The sequence below is a fragment of the Heloderma suspectum genome, chromosome 7, assembly GCF_057233095.1.
Source record: "Heloderma suspectum isolate Gila_16-S chromosome 7, 16-S_ref, whole genome shotgun sequence".
In the NCBI taxonomy this organism is placed as follows: domain Eukaryota; kingdom Metazoa; phylum Chordata; class Lepidosauria; order Squamata; family Helodermatidae; genus Heloderma; species Heloderma suspectum.
In genome coordinates this window covers 106604715-106619218 of record NC_139464.1, presented here as the reverse complement: position 1 = coordinate 106619218, position 14504 = coordinate 106604715, and the positions used below count along the sequence as shown (strand labels likewise).

Genomic DNA, 14504 nt, shown 5'->3' with positions numbered 1-14504 from the left:
TATCTACCTTGGTGTAGACTTTCACTAAGTAGTCTACACCAAGGGCATTTTGTGATGCTGCCTAGCATGCTGTTGCCTGTTAAAATAAATGTAACAGTAGCGCTGACTATGCTATTTGCAGCAGCTTGGTGTAGAAAGTTAACTCTGTGCTCAGAACTGTCATTTCCTATGAGATCTTGGTTTTTTCCTTGTCCTTAATGAACTTGTGCACTGCTTAAACCAAAAGGAGCTGATGCAGCTTGGTTGGCTTTTTGGTCAAGCCCAATATTTGTAAAAAGACATTTTGTTCCCAAATTTGTGTAGTGTAACTGAGGTGATAAGCAAGGCTGTAGTAGATTAAAAGGAGGAGGGCCTTTTCTGCTCCAGCCCCCTGGCTGTGGAATGAGCTCCCTAAATACTAACACAACATTCAGAAATAATACATGGTACAGCTGCATGAGAATACAGGTGTGGAACTGCACATTTGAAGAAGAAAATTCTGCATGTGGAAAGATAGTATGTTGTGGTAGGAGAAGATGTTCTAGCCTAGCGTTCTCCTTTCTGTGCAGGGTTTCTCCTTAATATGTGGCTTCCTCAAGCATCTTCCTCCTGCGTTCTGAAGTTGTACAGTCCCAGAAGGGCTGTACCATGTGAGGTTTTTTTAAATTTTTCATTCAGCTTTTGGTCATCACATAGGAGAAAAAAGTGTGCCATTAATAACATCCACTGCATGTGCATGAGAAATGTGGGACTTTCTATCTTTCTGGAAGCAAGAACATTGGATAGGAAGGCAGGATGGAGTTGTGTACAGGCATCCACAGTTTTTTAAGCAAGGGGATCAACAGGGTAAGAACGCATCCCTCCCTTAATGTACCTAACCGTACAGGAAAGCTAACTGTATCTCACCCAAAGTGCCATGTCCTGTAGAGTTTGTGAGTCAGAGATTCTCTGATCTCTGTGTTCCTCTGAGTTGAACTGCTAGCACTATTACTAACAGCAACAGACAGGTATTGGAGAAAGACAGTCTTGATGCAGCACTAACAGTACAGTGGACTGATAGGTAGATATGCCAATACAAACACCTAGATCAGGGGTGGGCAACTTCAACTCCTCCAGATGTTTTGGCGTACAGCTCCCATGTTCCCTTACCATTGGCTATGTTGGCTAGGGCAGACAGGAGCTGTAGTTCAAAACATTTGGGGGTCCACAAGTAGATGATATATGTTGGAATCCCAAGATGACGATTTAGAATGCATATACTTAAACAGCCAAAGGGTTGATGACTAGCTAACCATGGTGATTAGCTTACATGCGCCTTCCTCCCCCCGCCCTTTGTACTTTCGCATGTTGCTTTTGACACAGAGATCCTGGTTTGTTTAAACCAGAGTTCTCCATTTTGTCTGAAACAGAAGATTTTGGTTTAATGTAGGTTTACTAACAAGGATAGCAAGTTAGGATCTGATCCTGGTTTTTGAGAAAAAGGGGAACTCTGGTTAAAACCCCCAGGTATCTGGGTCAAAGCCGTAGCATGAGGGGAGTGGCAAGGAAGGCATGTGCATGCTCATATCTGGCTGTATAAACTATGGCTTATGAAGCCAAACTATGAATACTGAAGGGGCTTTAAGGAAATATAGTGCTTTGCTTATTACTATGCTGGTCTTGTTTTTCACACAGCAGACAGCAAGTAAAATCGAATGAGAGCGTTGTTTTCCACATAATGTGTCAGATTCTACAGGCTGCAAATGGAATGTGCATGCCCTTGCCTCCCGGTAAGCCCCAGGACAGTAGAGCTGTATGTTTCATTTACTTAGTATGGTGTAGTAGTAAGAGTGTTGGACTGGGAGTTCAGGTTCCCACTCCACTAGAGAGATCACTGGATGACTTTGAGCCAGTTTTTATGTCTCAGCATAACCTATTTCTTAGGGCTGTTGTGAGAGTAAATTATATTAGGACAATGTACATGGTTCTTTTCACTAAGCTCCTTGGAGGAGGGTAAAATATGCATGTAATAAATCATAGTCTTTCTTATGGAGGCTAGTTTTATTCTAAGTAATAATTCACCAAAGCTAAATTAACTTTAGTTCAGTCCCAAAATGGATCTATATATAAAACAGAGGTGAGGAACCTATGTCTCTCCAAATGTGGTTGGATTGCAGCTCCCATCATCCCTGACCATTGGCCATGTTGGATGGGGCTGCTGGGAACTGGGGCCCAAGAACATCTGGAGGGCCATAGGTTTCTCACCCTGTAAAGATATATAGATATAAAGAAAACCTTTGCCATACCGCTCATTAAAGTGAAAACTATGTAGACTTTTGACCGTTTATTATCCTTTCTGAAAGTGAACCATATATCATTTCAATCCATGTTGAGATCTTAAATCTAAATACATTTTAAAGCTGTCCCTCATGAATGCCTGTTCTACATTCTTGAGCCCCTAGACTAGATATTCATCTTATTCTGAGCCAGTGGTGCGTGGCCCAAACAGAGGGGCCATCCATGTACAGAGTAATTGTCCTTCTGATGTTGACTGCACTGTTAGCAGCAGGCAGATTTCTAAGAAGAAACTTTGGAGAAATGACCTCACAGCAACATGTATCCCATGTTGCTGCATAACTTGCCGAAGTGGCAAAGGGTTTATAATCGGATCTTTTAGATTTGGCCTAGTTTTAATTCAGTTGAGAATGTTCTTGCCGGAAAACTTGGCTAATCATCTTGTTAGTTGTGAGACCATGGTGAGTGGCTGCATAACCATGTGCTGGGGAAACAGGCTCATTTTTGTCTGAACAGAAACATTAATTTCTGATCTCCTTCACTGCTGTTTTTGGTGATGGGTGATGACAGATGAACATGACAGTGCCTTCTGTGCAAGACAGGTTCTGGGAGGGTTTTTCGAGGAGAGTTTTTTTAAATGCAAAGAATTGTATTTCATCTTTATTAATGAGATGATAGAGAACTACATACTGCCTACCTCATAACTGACTTGAAAGGTTCATGGTTTGATACTCGCTTGAATGAAAGGGTAATACATGCAAGAGTATGAAGCTGGTTTCCAATCCTGGTTTTAAGTGGGAAGGTTGGCCAGCCTTAATCATGGTGGGCTTTCGTGCTGATATGACCTAAGTGCTACTACACTAGTCTCAACAGTTAAAAAATGTTAACATTCTCTGGGTCCAAATCTAGGTATACATTTTTGTAGGTAGATGCTGCCATGTTGTAGAGGAAAGAGGTCATTACTTAGGTTCACAAAGACATTTTTTGTGTAAGTGATTAGAGTAGGTTAATGTTATGTTCTGACAAGCTTCCTATAAATGCGTGTTGTAGTGCCAGAACCCTGAATTTCTAAACAACTTCCTATCAGGAACCCCAAAGCTCATAATGGTATTTAGGGCGTGGTCCTATAGAGATAGACGGGTGCCTACAACCTCCCCTGAAGTCGGAGGTGACAGCCTCTCCAGTGCAGCGGGGAAGCAGCACGGAGGAGAGGATTCGGGGAGTGGGCAGGGACGGGGCTGGAGACCACACAGGGAGCTGTCTAAAACAGCTTCCGTGGTCTCCTCCCATCCCTGCCCCCAGAAACGCCCCGTTTTCACCCTTCTGTGCGCCATGTTATGATCACGGAGGCAGCGGTGCTCAGTTCTCTCCATCCTGGCAAGGAGAGGGCGGGGAGCATGGTTTCCTGGCTACAGGCTTGTAGCGCTGGGAAACCAAAAGGTCCTATCTCGTCTGGATGCTATCTAGGGGACATAGGATTGCTCTGTCTGGGGATAATTTTATATATGTTATCTTTGCAGCTAATAATTTACTACTGTGATTAGTTTCTTTTAAGACGTTTGCATTTCTGTTCCCATCATCAGATTTCTTTCTTTCAATGCAGGATTTCATACTCTGCATATGGGGCTGGGAATGCGATGTCTCCCTTTGCACACACTCTTGCATTACATTGACCATGGAGTGCTACATTTAACAGAAAAGTGTGTCATAAAACTTTTGAAAGGTAAGGTGAATTTTGCATGCCAGATAGCTCATTATCTGGCAGAAACTCTGAATGGAATACTTTTCAAGTAGCAAGTGTAATTTTGATATATAGTATTCCTTAATTATCTAATTTAACTGAATTCACACGGACAAACAAGAGTTAGAAAGAAAGGAGAAACGTTTTATTAGGTTGGCCATATTTTATTTCTATAAACTGATATAATCTGGATTTAAAATAAATACATTTCCAATAATTTGATGTACATTTTGTGTACGTGTATTTTCTTACTGTGTTGAACCATTTGATTATACCATGCTGAACTAGTACTTGCACTTGCTATGTTGAAATGTCCTGGGAGAAAAGGGACCATTTCCAAGAGAGCTCTCAGCGCTCCAGCTTTACAGTAACCTGCCCACAGCATTCCCCTCTAAGCTCATTTTACGTTGTAAATCTCTTCTCTTGTACTTTTGCTTGTATAGTTTGTTCAGTTCAGTTCAGTTCCCGTTAGCCCATCCAGGGAGCAAGGCAGCCTCTTACTAATGAAGCAACTAATTTGACTGAACTAATCTTCTGATCAGTCTTGAAAGTGGAGGTTTCTAAAATAAAAAGCCTGGCAGAGAAACTGATGTTGCGGGTTAGGTTTTTCTATATTTTATTTAGCAACATTAATTTTCTTCTGAACTAACCCGTTAAAGTTTGTGTTTTGTGGCAATAAGGGATGTCATGATTCCTAGAAACTGAGAATCTTCCGGTTAAGAGTTTAATATGTTACTTTACTATACTGAAGTTAATAATACTTAAATATCTGCACTAGACCAGAATGGTGATTTATAGCAACCCCATGTTGAGTTCTCTTTTAATTAGTTGTTAAGAAAGCATGTGGCACTGTCCGCCCTGCCCCCCGCATCATTATGGCCTGCTGCTGGAGAAATGTGTGGCACATTTCTGTAATGAGACATTACAAGGAGAGGAGAAGGAACCCCGTGTGGGATTGATGTTTTCTGTGTCAACCAGTGATGACTACCATATTTAGTTTGGCCTTATTTTTAAACATCTGTTTCAGTATACTCAAGACTTTTTACTTAATTTACCATCTCCTTGTAGCTGAGCTGAAGAAAAATTTGGCTCCAACAACTTACTCTAAAAAGTTTAGTTATGTGGTAACTGCTGATAAACCACAACAGTAATGCACAAATGGGTATTGCACAATCTGCACTCTTGAGTTCTTGCTAATATTTACTGCTGGCCATTTGATGCCAACTACATTTGATGCCATTTTTGCTCCATCTTATTCAGATGAGGAATTAAAGTTATTGGCATACTTAAATATTTTTATATGTTTCAAGCTGCTTTGAAGGGCTTTTTTGGTAGAAAAGCAGACTATATTGTATAGTCCGTCATATGTATCACAAATAAGAAAATGCTACGAAATGCAAAAATATTCTTGTTTTAATGTTTCTGCTAATTGATTAGTAATGGCTGCTTAATTTTCATGAAGGAAGATGAGAAGGAAAAATCATCTCAAGATAAATTAACCCCATGTATTAATTGCTGGAATTCTGGATCATATCTGTAATTTTCACATTTTTCATTCCATAAGTCCCATTCCATGGCAAATATATTTATGTATGTTGTATGTGCTTAGCAAGAGAAGTACAATTTAATTTACGATTGCAACAGAACTTAGCTGATAAAATTAAGCTGTGCTGTGGAGATGGGGGTTCCCCACTGTAAACATTGTTGCTCACCGCTCCAGGTTTTTGAATCTCCTTGTAAAAGAGGGAGGGAAACCTTCTTGTACTGTGGAGGATTTCAGGACACTGAAAGTCTGAGGTTGATATACACTAGAGTGTGAGTTGGATCCAGATTTTATCATACCTAGAGTAGACCCAGTGAAATCAATAGGACTTAAGTTAGTCATGACTGATTATTCTATTGATTTTAATGGGTCTACTCAAAGCATGACTAAATCTGGATCGAACCCTGTGTGTGTGCGCGCACATTGCAAGCATGCACGTGCAAAAAGGTGGCTGCCTTTTTTTCTGGCAGGGCTGCTATGTCTTTTAGCAGCTGTATGAAAGACAGAAATTCAACAGGTACAGATTTACCCATTGCTACATCTACATGCTTGGGGAAGCTTCACGTATTGAATTTCTGCACAGCGAGCAGTTGTTAAAGGCAAAGGACCTCTACCACCAAAAAGGGGAAAAGCCCTAGGCATGGTTGAAAGGTGGAGTCATTGGAAGGGATTTCCACTAAAGCTTTAATCAGCATGCCCCTGCCAAATGCCCTTCTTACCTTGGCCACTGGTTACTAGCTGCCATTGTATGTATGCCATTAACTGAAATATATTGTTTTGTATTCTAGGATTTATTAAGTTTACTACTGCCCGCCTGTTGGTATTAAACATATTAGAAATCGCCTGGGCATAGAACCTGACATGTGTGGTACACCTGTACACAGGAAATAGGATATGCTAAAATATTGCAAAGTTAATGCTGATCGGGGTAAATTAAGCTGAGCAAGGATTCAAAGTAATGTTTGTGTAGTCAGCACCTTTTCTTTTTTCTTTTCTTGTATCTTTATTTTATTTTATTTTATTGTAGAACTGGACAACACTGAAAAGAATGAAAAGCTCAAACTGAGTATCCTCACTAGGCTGCCGGAGGTAACGTGATTTTGGTGGCCGTGTGTGTGTGTGTGTGTGTGCGCGTGCGTGCGCGTATCTGGGATCTGTTTGCAGTGAACTTGCGTTTTTTGATACCGTGGATAAGCTCCGCCGATATATTTTATTCTCTTAGGTTAGACCCACAAAAATCTTAGAAATGGGGTTTATAGGGGATAAAGACAAATCCATTGGGCATTTGAAACGCTCCCCTACAATGAAGCTGTAATTGGAATGTGATTCTGCCTGAGGATGTAGTGAGGGGTCTCTGTGCATTGCCCGCTTTTGTCCCAGTTAACATTAACAGCCTGATTCTAAGCATATTTACTTAGAAGCAAGTCCCAGTGAGTTCAGTGGGGCTTATTCCTGCATCAGTATGCATAGCGTTGTAGCCTAAAATTTAGTTTTTCTCTCTAAGGGAAGGAATCTTTGTCTTGAATTTTTATGTTCTCCCTACTTGATGAACCCAGTCTTAAGAAGGTGTTCTGGATAACTATAAAAATGGCTACCCGCAGTAGTGTGTTGAAAATTCACTTATCCTTACCATTGTTTCGGTTGATCCTTATTGATATAAGTGGTGAGAATGTAATTGCCAATCTGGACTCAAGGTTAACTTTGCACAGGGGGCATATTTTAAAGTGAGCAAGGGCTGAAAAGGCAGCAACCTTTGCTCTCCCTCCTGATTCAGCCTCACAGGGGCAGTGAAACATTGGCCAAGGGCTCTTCGTCCTCCTCCTTCCCCTTGTGAAAAGCGCTGGAGCATTTGGTATTTATTGTGTGCTTCAGTCTCTCACAAACAGGCAAAGTCCTGTCTGTGCCCTTTAAATCCCCACACCAATCCCTGTGTAGTAGTTTTATTCATCCTCTTTTGGCTGTGCCTTGGCTTGTAGACAGAATTAGCAGCTGAAGCGAACAAGCCTGCCTTACTTCTGAGGGGGGCAGGAGAAGGGGTTCAAGAGGCCTTTAGCTGTGCCACAGTTTCCACAGGAAAAAGCAAATGGGTATAATGAGGAGTAGGGGGAGCCCTTGGGATTTGTTGTTCTGCTGACAAGTCAGTCATGCAATCTGTGGTGACAGAATGAGCCCCCAGGCTGCCTATCTCTAATGGTGCTTCCAGATGGACAGTCAAAAGGCATTATGCAGCTATTCAGTCTTTCCCTTAATGGGGGGAGGGGGAGGTTAGAAAAAAAGGACAGGAAAAGCAGTAGAAAAATACAAGGGGGGTTACAAATGGAGGAGGGTGGTGTTGGATACCTGCCCACCCCAATAAAATTCCATGCTTGAAGCAGGATGATTGCACAATAAAAGCCTCCTTTGGAAGCACTGCTAGAGTCTAGGTTACATGCTTTAACATTTATATCCAGCCTTTCCATGTTCTGGTGCTCAAGGTAACATACATAAAATCATAAAAAATGAATTAATGGAAAGATATAAAAACCAAAACTAACAGAGTCCAAACAAAATCAGAGTTATGAGCGGTGATTTTAAAAATAAGTGTTTCTCAGTGTTTTGAGAGCCTGCCAGGGTGTTTATCTATACTATTTGAGAGAAGACAGCTTGGGCTGTTATGGTTCCTGAGCATTTAGCAAGATGTTTAGCTGCCTTTTAAAGCTGCCTAAGTTTTGTTCCTTACAGAGCTGAAGTTTCTCCCACAGACTGAATGAAGTGCTTCGTCTTTTCCTAACCACAAAGAAATGAAAAGGAAATGTAACTAAACTTGCATGTGGTTCCTCTTCCACTCTCAAAGACTAAACAGAGTATTACCATTAGGGAAGCTGTTGGCTCAGATTTTACATTGCTAATAGCTCAGATGGCCTTTTTGGATTTAATGCACAAAGTATTATTGGTTGTCTGATATTCATCGCATAGCTTATTGGAGTTGGTCATATTAACTGTGCTATGGAATGTCATTGATTCTGAGCAGTTCTCCATCCACGTTGAGTGCTATCAGCATATAACAGAAATATGGAAGTGAGATTGTCAGCTGCATACAAGTGCCACACTGTCAAAATCCAGTAGTTTAAGAAACCCTGAACAATATCTAATCAAACAGTGGGACGTCAGTGCCTGCATAGTTCTTTGCCAGCTTCTCAAAGGTAGTAGAATAAGTATATATAAATATGAAGCGCTGGAATTCAGCTTTCTTGGTGAAAACTGATGATGTTTGGAATGTCCACAGACATACACATAAGTATGGCTATAATGATAGAGCTAGCTATGACACAGTACTTGTGATAAACGCTTGTTGTCAGCCAATCTTTTTGTCCACATCACCCAAAATAGCATGAGGATGAGACTTCTGTAGGTAATAAGTAGATTTGTGTTCAGTACTTTCCAGTCACGTATTGCTGCATGTTTGTTACTTTGTACCCTGTGAGTCTAGGGCTGTGCAGTGTACACAAACATACTGTGTTGTGTTATGAAGAGAGACACATACAATACATAGCTGGTGACAGATCAAAGTTCCTGTCCCTTGTACTTAAGTTTTAACGTGGATTTATCTCCTGTAATATGTATCTTCTATCAAGGGCTGAATGAGGCATGCTTAAGAATTGCTCCATGGTGCTTCTGTTGAGTCAAGCACATCTTTCTCTCTCAGTTGTTGTTGTTCAGTCGTTCAGTCGTGTCCGACTCTTCATGACCCCATGGACCATAGCACGCCAGGCCTTCCTGTCCTGCGCTCTCTCCCGGAGCGTGCTCAAGTTCATATTCATTGCATCCGTGATGCTATCTAGCCATCTCATCCTCTGCCGTCCCCTTCTCCTTTTGCCTTCAGTCTTTCCCAGCATCAGGGTCTTTTCCAGGGAGTTTTCTCTTCGCATTAGGTGGCCAAAATATTGGAGCTTCAGCTTCATTATCTGTCCTTCCAATGAGCAGTCAGGGTTGATTTCCTTTAGGATTGACTGATTTGACCTCCTTGCAGTCCAGGGGACTCGTAAGAGTCTTCTCCAGCACCACAGTTCGAAAGCATCGATTCTTCGGCGCTCAGCCTTCCTTATAGTCCAGCTCTCACAGCCATACATTACTACTGGGAAAACCATAGCTTTGATTAGACGGACCTTTGTCGGCAAGGTGATGTCTCTGCTTCTTACTATGCTGTCTAGGTTTGCCATAGCATTCCTCCCAAGGAGCAAGCGTCTTTTAATTTCATGGCTACAGTCACCATCTGCGGTGATCTTGGAGCCCAAGAAAGTAAAATCTGTCACTGCTTCCATTTCTTCCCCTACTATATGCCAGGAAGTGATAGGGCCAGATGACATGATCTTAGTTTTTTTAACGTTGAGTTTCAAACCAGCTTTTGCACTCTCCTCTTTCACCCTCAACAAGAGGCTCTTGAGATCCTCTTCGCTTTCTGCCATTAGGGTGGTATCGTCTGCATATCGGAGGTTGTTGATAATTCTCCCGGCAATCTTAATTCCGACCTCTGATTCATCCAATCCGGCATTTCTCATGATGTACTCTGCATATAAGTTAAATAAGCAGGGCGACAATATGCAGCCTTGTCGTACTCCTTTCCCAATTTTGAACCAATCGGTTGTTCCATGTCTGGTTCTTACTGTTGCTTCTTGACCCTCGTACAGGTTTCTCAGGAGACAGGTAAGGTGGTCTGGTACTCCCATCACTTTAAGAATTTGCCACAGTTTGTTGTGATCCACACAATCAAAGGCTTTAGCATAGTCGATGAAGCAGAAATAGACGTTTTTCTGGAATTCTCTTGCTTTCTCCATGATGCAGCGAATGTTGGCGATTTGATCTCTAGTTCCTCTGCCTCTTCGAAACCCAGCTTGTACTTCCGGTAGTTCTCGGTTCGCATACTGCTGAAGCCTAGCTTGTAGGATTTTGAGCATCACCTTGCTGGCATGTGAAATGAGCGCAATTGTGCGGTAGTTTGAACACTCTTTGGCGTTGCCCTTCTTTGGAATTGGAATGTAAACTGACCTTTTCCAGTCTTGTGGCCACTGTTGAGTGTTCCAGATTTGTTGGCATATTGAATGCAGCACTTTAACAGCATCATCTTTTAGGATTTTAAATAGCTCGGCTGGAAGACTGTCATCTCCGCTAGCTTTATTGTTAGTAATGCTTCCTAAGGCCCACTTGACTTCACTCTCTAGGATGTCCGGCTCAAGTTCAGTGACCACACTATCATGGCTATCAGGGACATTCAGATCTTTCCTGTATAGTTCTTCTGTGTATTCTTGCCACCTCTTCTTAATCTCATCTGCTTCTGTTAGGTCCCTGCCTTCTTTATCATGCCCGTCTTTGCACAAAACGTTCCCTTGAGATCTCCAATTTTCTTGAAGAGATCTCTAGTCTTTCCCATTCTGTTGTTTTCCTCGATTTCTTGGCATTGTTCATTTAAGAAGGCCTTCTTGTCTCTCCTTGCTATTCTCTGGAACTCTGCATTCAGTTGGGTATATCTTCCCCTTTCTCCCTTGCTTTTCGCTTCCCTTCTTTCGTGAGCTACTTGTAAAGCCTCATCAGACAGCCACTTGGCTTTCTTGCATTTCTTTTTCTTTGGGACGGATTTCGTTGCTGCCTCCTGAACAATGTTACGGACCTCCGTCCATAGTTCCTCAGGCACTCTGTCTATCAGGTCTAATCCCTGAAATCTATTCCTCACCTCCACTGTATATTCATAAGGGATATGATTTAGGTCATACCTGAACGGTTTAGTGGTTTTCCCGACGTTCTTCAATTTAAGCCGAAATTTTGCAAGAAGTAGCTCATGATCTGAGCCACAGTCAGCTCCAGGTCTTGTTTTTACTGACTGTATGGAGCTTCTCCATCTTTGGCTGCAAAGGACATAATCAATCTGATTTCGATATTGACCATCTGGTGACGTCCATGTGTAGAGTCGCCTCTTGTGCTGTTGGAAAAGAGTGTTTGCTATGATCAGCATGTTCTCTTGGCAAAACTCTATTAGCTTTTGTCCTGCTTCATTTTGTACACCAAGGCCATGCCTGCCTGTTATCCCGGTGATTTCTTGACTTCCTACTTTAGCATTCCAATCCCCTATGATGAAGAGGACATCTTTTTTTGGTGTTAGTTCTAGAAGGTGTTGTAGGTCTTCATAGAACCTATCAACCTCAGCTTCTTCGGCCTCAGTGGTTGGGGCATAGACCTGAATTACTGTGATGTTGAATGGTTTGCCTTGGATTCGTACTGAGATCATTCTATCATTTTTAAGATTGTACCCCAGTACTGCTTTTCCCACCCTTTTGTTGACTATGAGTGCTACTCCATTTCTTCTAAGGGATTCTTGCCCACAATAGTAGATATGATGGTCACCTGAATTAAATTCGCCCATGCCTGTCCATTTGAGTTTGCTGATTCCCAAGATGTCGATGTTCAATCTTGCCATCTCATGTTTGACCACCTCCAGCTTACCTTGATTCATTGATCTGACATTCCAGGTTCCTAAACAATATTGTTCTTTACAGCATCGGATTTTCTTTTCACCACCAGACACATCCACAGCTGAGTGTCCTTTCGGGTTTGGCCCAGCCGCTTCACTCTTTCTGGCGCTACTTGGAAATACCCTCTGCTCTTCCCCAGTAGTATATTGGACCCCTTCCGACCTGAGGGGCTCATCTTCCGGCGTCATCTCTTTTAGCCTTGTGATACGTTCCATGGGGTTTTCTTGGCAAGAATACTGGAGTGGGTTGCCATTTCCTTCTCCAGTGGACCACATTTTGTCAGAACTCTCTGCCATGACCTGTCCGTCTTGGGTGGCCCTGCACGGCATAGTTTATGGCTTCACTGAGTTACGCAAGCCCCTTCGCCACAACAGGGCAGTGATCCATGAAGGGGTTCTCTCTCAGTACATTATTTCTAAATTGCTTGTGTAAATAATAGACGGATGAAAAGAGCAAATGGTCTTCATGACCCTGCTAAACTTGGTTGTGTACCTTGCATTCCTTGCTATAGGCTGCCATTTCTATTTCAAGAAACAAAGACTAGTTGAACTTTCTTACAGAAAGGGCTTCTTTATTTGGCTGTATTGAAAAACAAAGCTGGCTCTGTCTTACTACATCTTTTTAAGGAGTCAGCCGTATGGCATTTCTTCAATGGCCGCAGCATTGCGTCTTAGGCCATTTGAAGCCTTGGGGTCAGAACTCTTCAATTACATTTTAATTTAGGTTCGGAGGCAAAACCAATATTATTTTGCTCCTTCCACTGTATGTGGTTTATTAAGAAAATTCAGCTTTTGTCCCTTTTTGACACATGTATCTTGCACCAACCAGCAAAAGATTGTCCTGATTCTTTCATTGGTGGATTAGAAGGAGCAAGCCATGCAAAGGGTAACAAGGAAAGGATGCAAGCACGTGGCATTCAACAGCACGGACTTTTGTCTGTGGGGCGGATAAAGCCAGTGCGGTGTACTAGTGGAACGCTGGAAGCACCCTTCTGGGCTGCATCTGGCTTCTGGAGTCTAAAGAGTGCAGCCACTGTTCTGTGTTGGCTGCAGCAGACTCTTGAGTGAAGGGGCTGACCAAAAAGCAAGGTAACAAACAGGCAAATGTTCAAGCACACAGGTTTCAGTCTGTTTGGGGGATCAGGCTAAGGCAAAGGTGGTCAAGATAGCAGGCAAAGGTCAAAACACAAGCAGTCATATATGTTACACACTGTACAAGCAGAAGTCCAAGGGTTGGTAGCACAGAGCATCAATCACAAGGCAAGGTCCAGGAGACAAGGTGGAAGGCACTGGAAATGAAAGAGTAGTGTTTCCAGCCCTGGCTGGCAGACACTGAAGGCTTTTATCACCAGAGCCTGAGCCCCACCCAGAGCTCAGCTGCAGTACATTAGCTCTCTGGCCAGAGCCCTACTCATGAGGAGTCCTTTTCACAGGAGCTCTACTGGTTTGTTGCTTGAAGTGATGACTGTCCTGGGGTAGGGGGTTTTCAGCCTCTGCCTCCAAGGCAGAGTCTCCTCCCCATGACAGGGATGGACCTGCAGCCATCTCCTTGGAGGGCCCAGGCTCCTCCTGGTCTGGAGGCAGTGTCTGATTTGGGGCACTCTCAGTTTCTGGGAGTTCTAATGCTTCCTCTGAGCGTGACAGCTGCATTGTACAAGCAGGGTTTTTGCTATGGCAGGGGAAAGCATGCCATTTGTTAATAGAGCTCCCCTTCCATTATTGACAAAGGAAATCCCGTCTACACGCATCCTATATCTGAAAAGGTTGTTCATGCCGTTACATAATTTGTTAATGATTATTTGGGCAGATAAAATTAATCCCAGAAGGAACTGATCCAGTATCAAAGCTTCACTTGCTACACACACTTTGGACGTCTAACCTTTTCTTTTGTTTTACAGGCAACTGGTCACAAGGTCTGTCAGCTGTGGAATCATCCTGTAAGCTCTAACATTGTTGCAAGGAACTATGTGAAACGCTTGCTTGAGAAATTCAGGAATAAACGGGTAAGAGCTTGACTTCAATCACATCTTTAGAATAAATCCCAAACTCTTTCCAGGCTATACGGATACCTGCAAACCTTCCTTTACTTGAATGGCATTGGAGCGTCCAGGTTATGAGCACACAGTGAAAAGGACGAGGGGCTGTGGAGGAATTGAGGCATAGATGTTAAAGGGCTGTACTTAATTCACAATAGAATATTTTAAATTCAGTACTTTAGCCTAAATATATATTTTCCTTTACAGCACAATACGGTAGTAGTGGACAGACTGTCTACCCGAATTGAATTTCTTCCGCTCAACTATTTGGTCAATATGTTAGCAGAGGTAGAGTGTCAAGGTAACTATGCTCCTACACTTCTCTGCTTGGTTCCTTTTTGATTTAAAAATATATCTCATCTTGCTAGTATCTTGTCCTTTTAGGCCAGACTTCCCCAACCTGGTGCCCTTCAGATGTGTTGGACTGCA

The 14504-nt window shown here is 42.5% G+C and overlaps 1 protein-coding gene across 5 annotated transcripts in view; it reads left to right on the top strand.

The window, feature by feature from the left end:
* Positions 1 to 14504, top strand: part of GSAP (gamma-secretase activating protein) — a 65614-nt gene that overhangs the window by 48743 nt on the left and 2367 nt on the right. For 3 of the 5 annotated variants that reach the window (XM_084811504.1, XM_084811502.1, XM_084811505.1), the window contains 5 exons: positions 1654 to 1748; positions 3857 to 3976; positions 6565 to 6626; positions 13938 to 14042; positions 14283 to 14376. In XM_084811504.1, coding sequence (XP_084667630.1) covers positions 1654 to 1748; positions 3857 to 3976; positions 6565 to 6626; positions 13938 to 14042; positions 14283 to 14376 — 476 coding nt within the window. The remainder of the gene's footprint in view (positions 1 to 1653; positions 1749 to 3856; positions 3977 to 6564; positions 6627 to 13937; positions 14043 to 14282; positions 14377 to 14504) is intronic. The other 2 variants (XM_084811501.1, XM_084811503.1) reach the window with 1 other exon arrangement.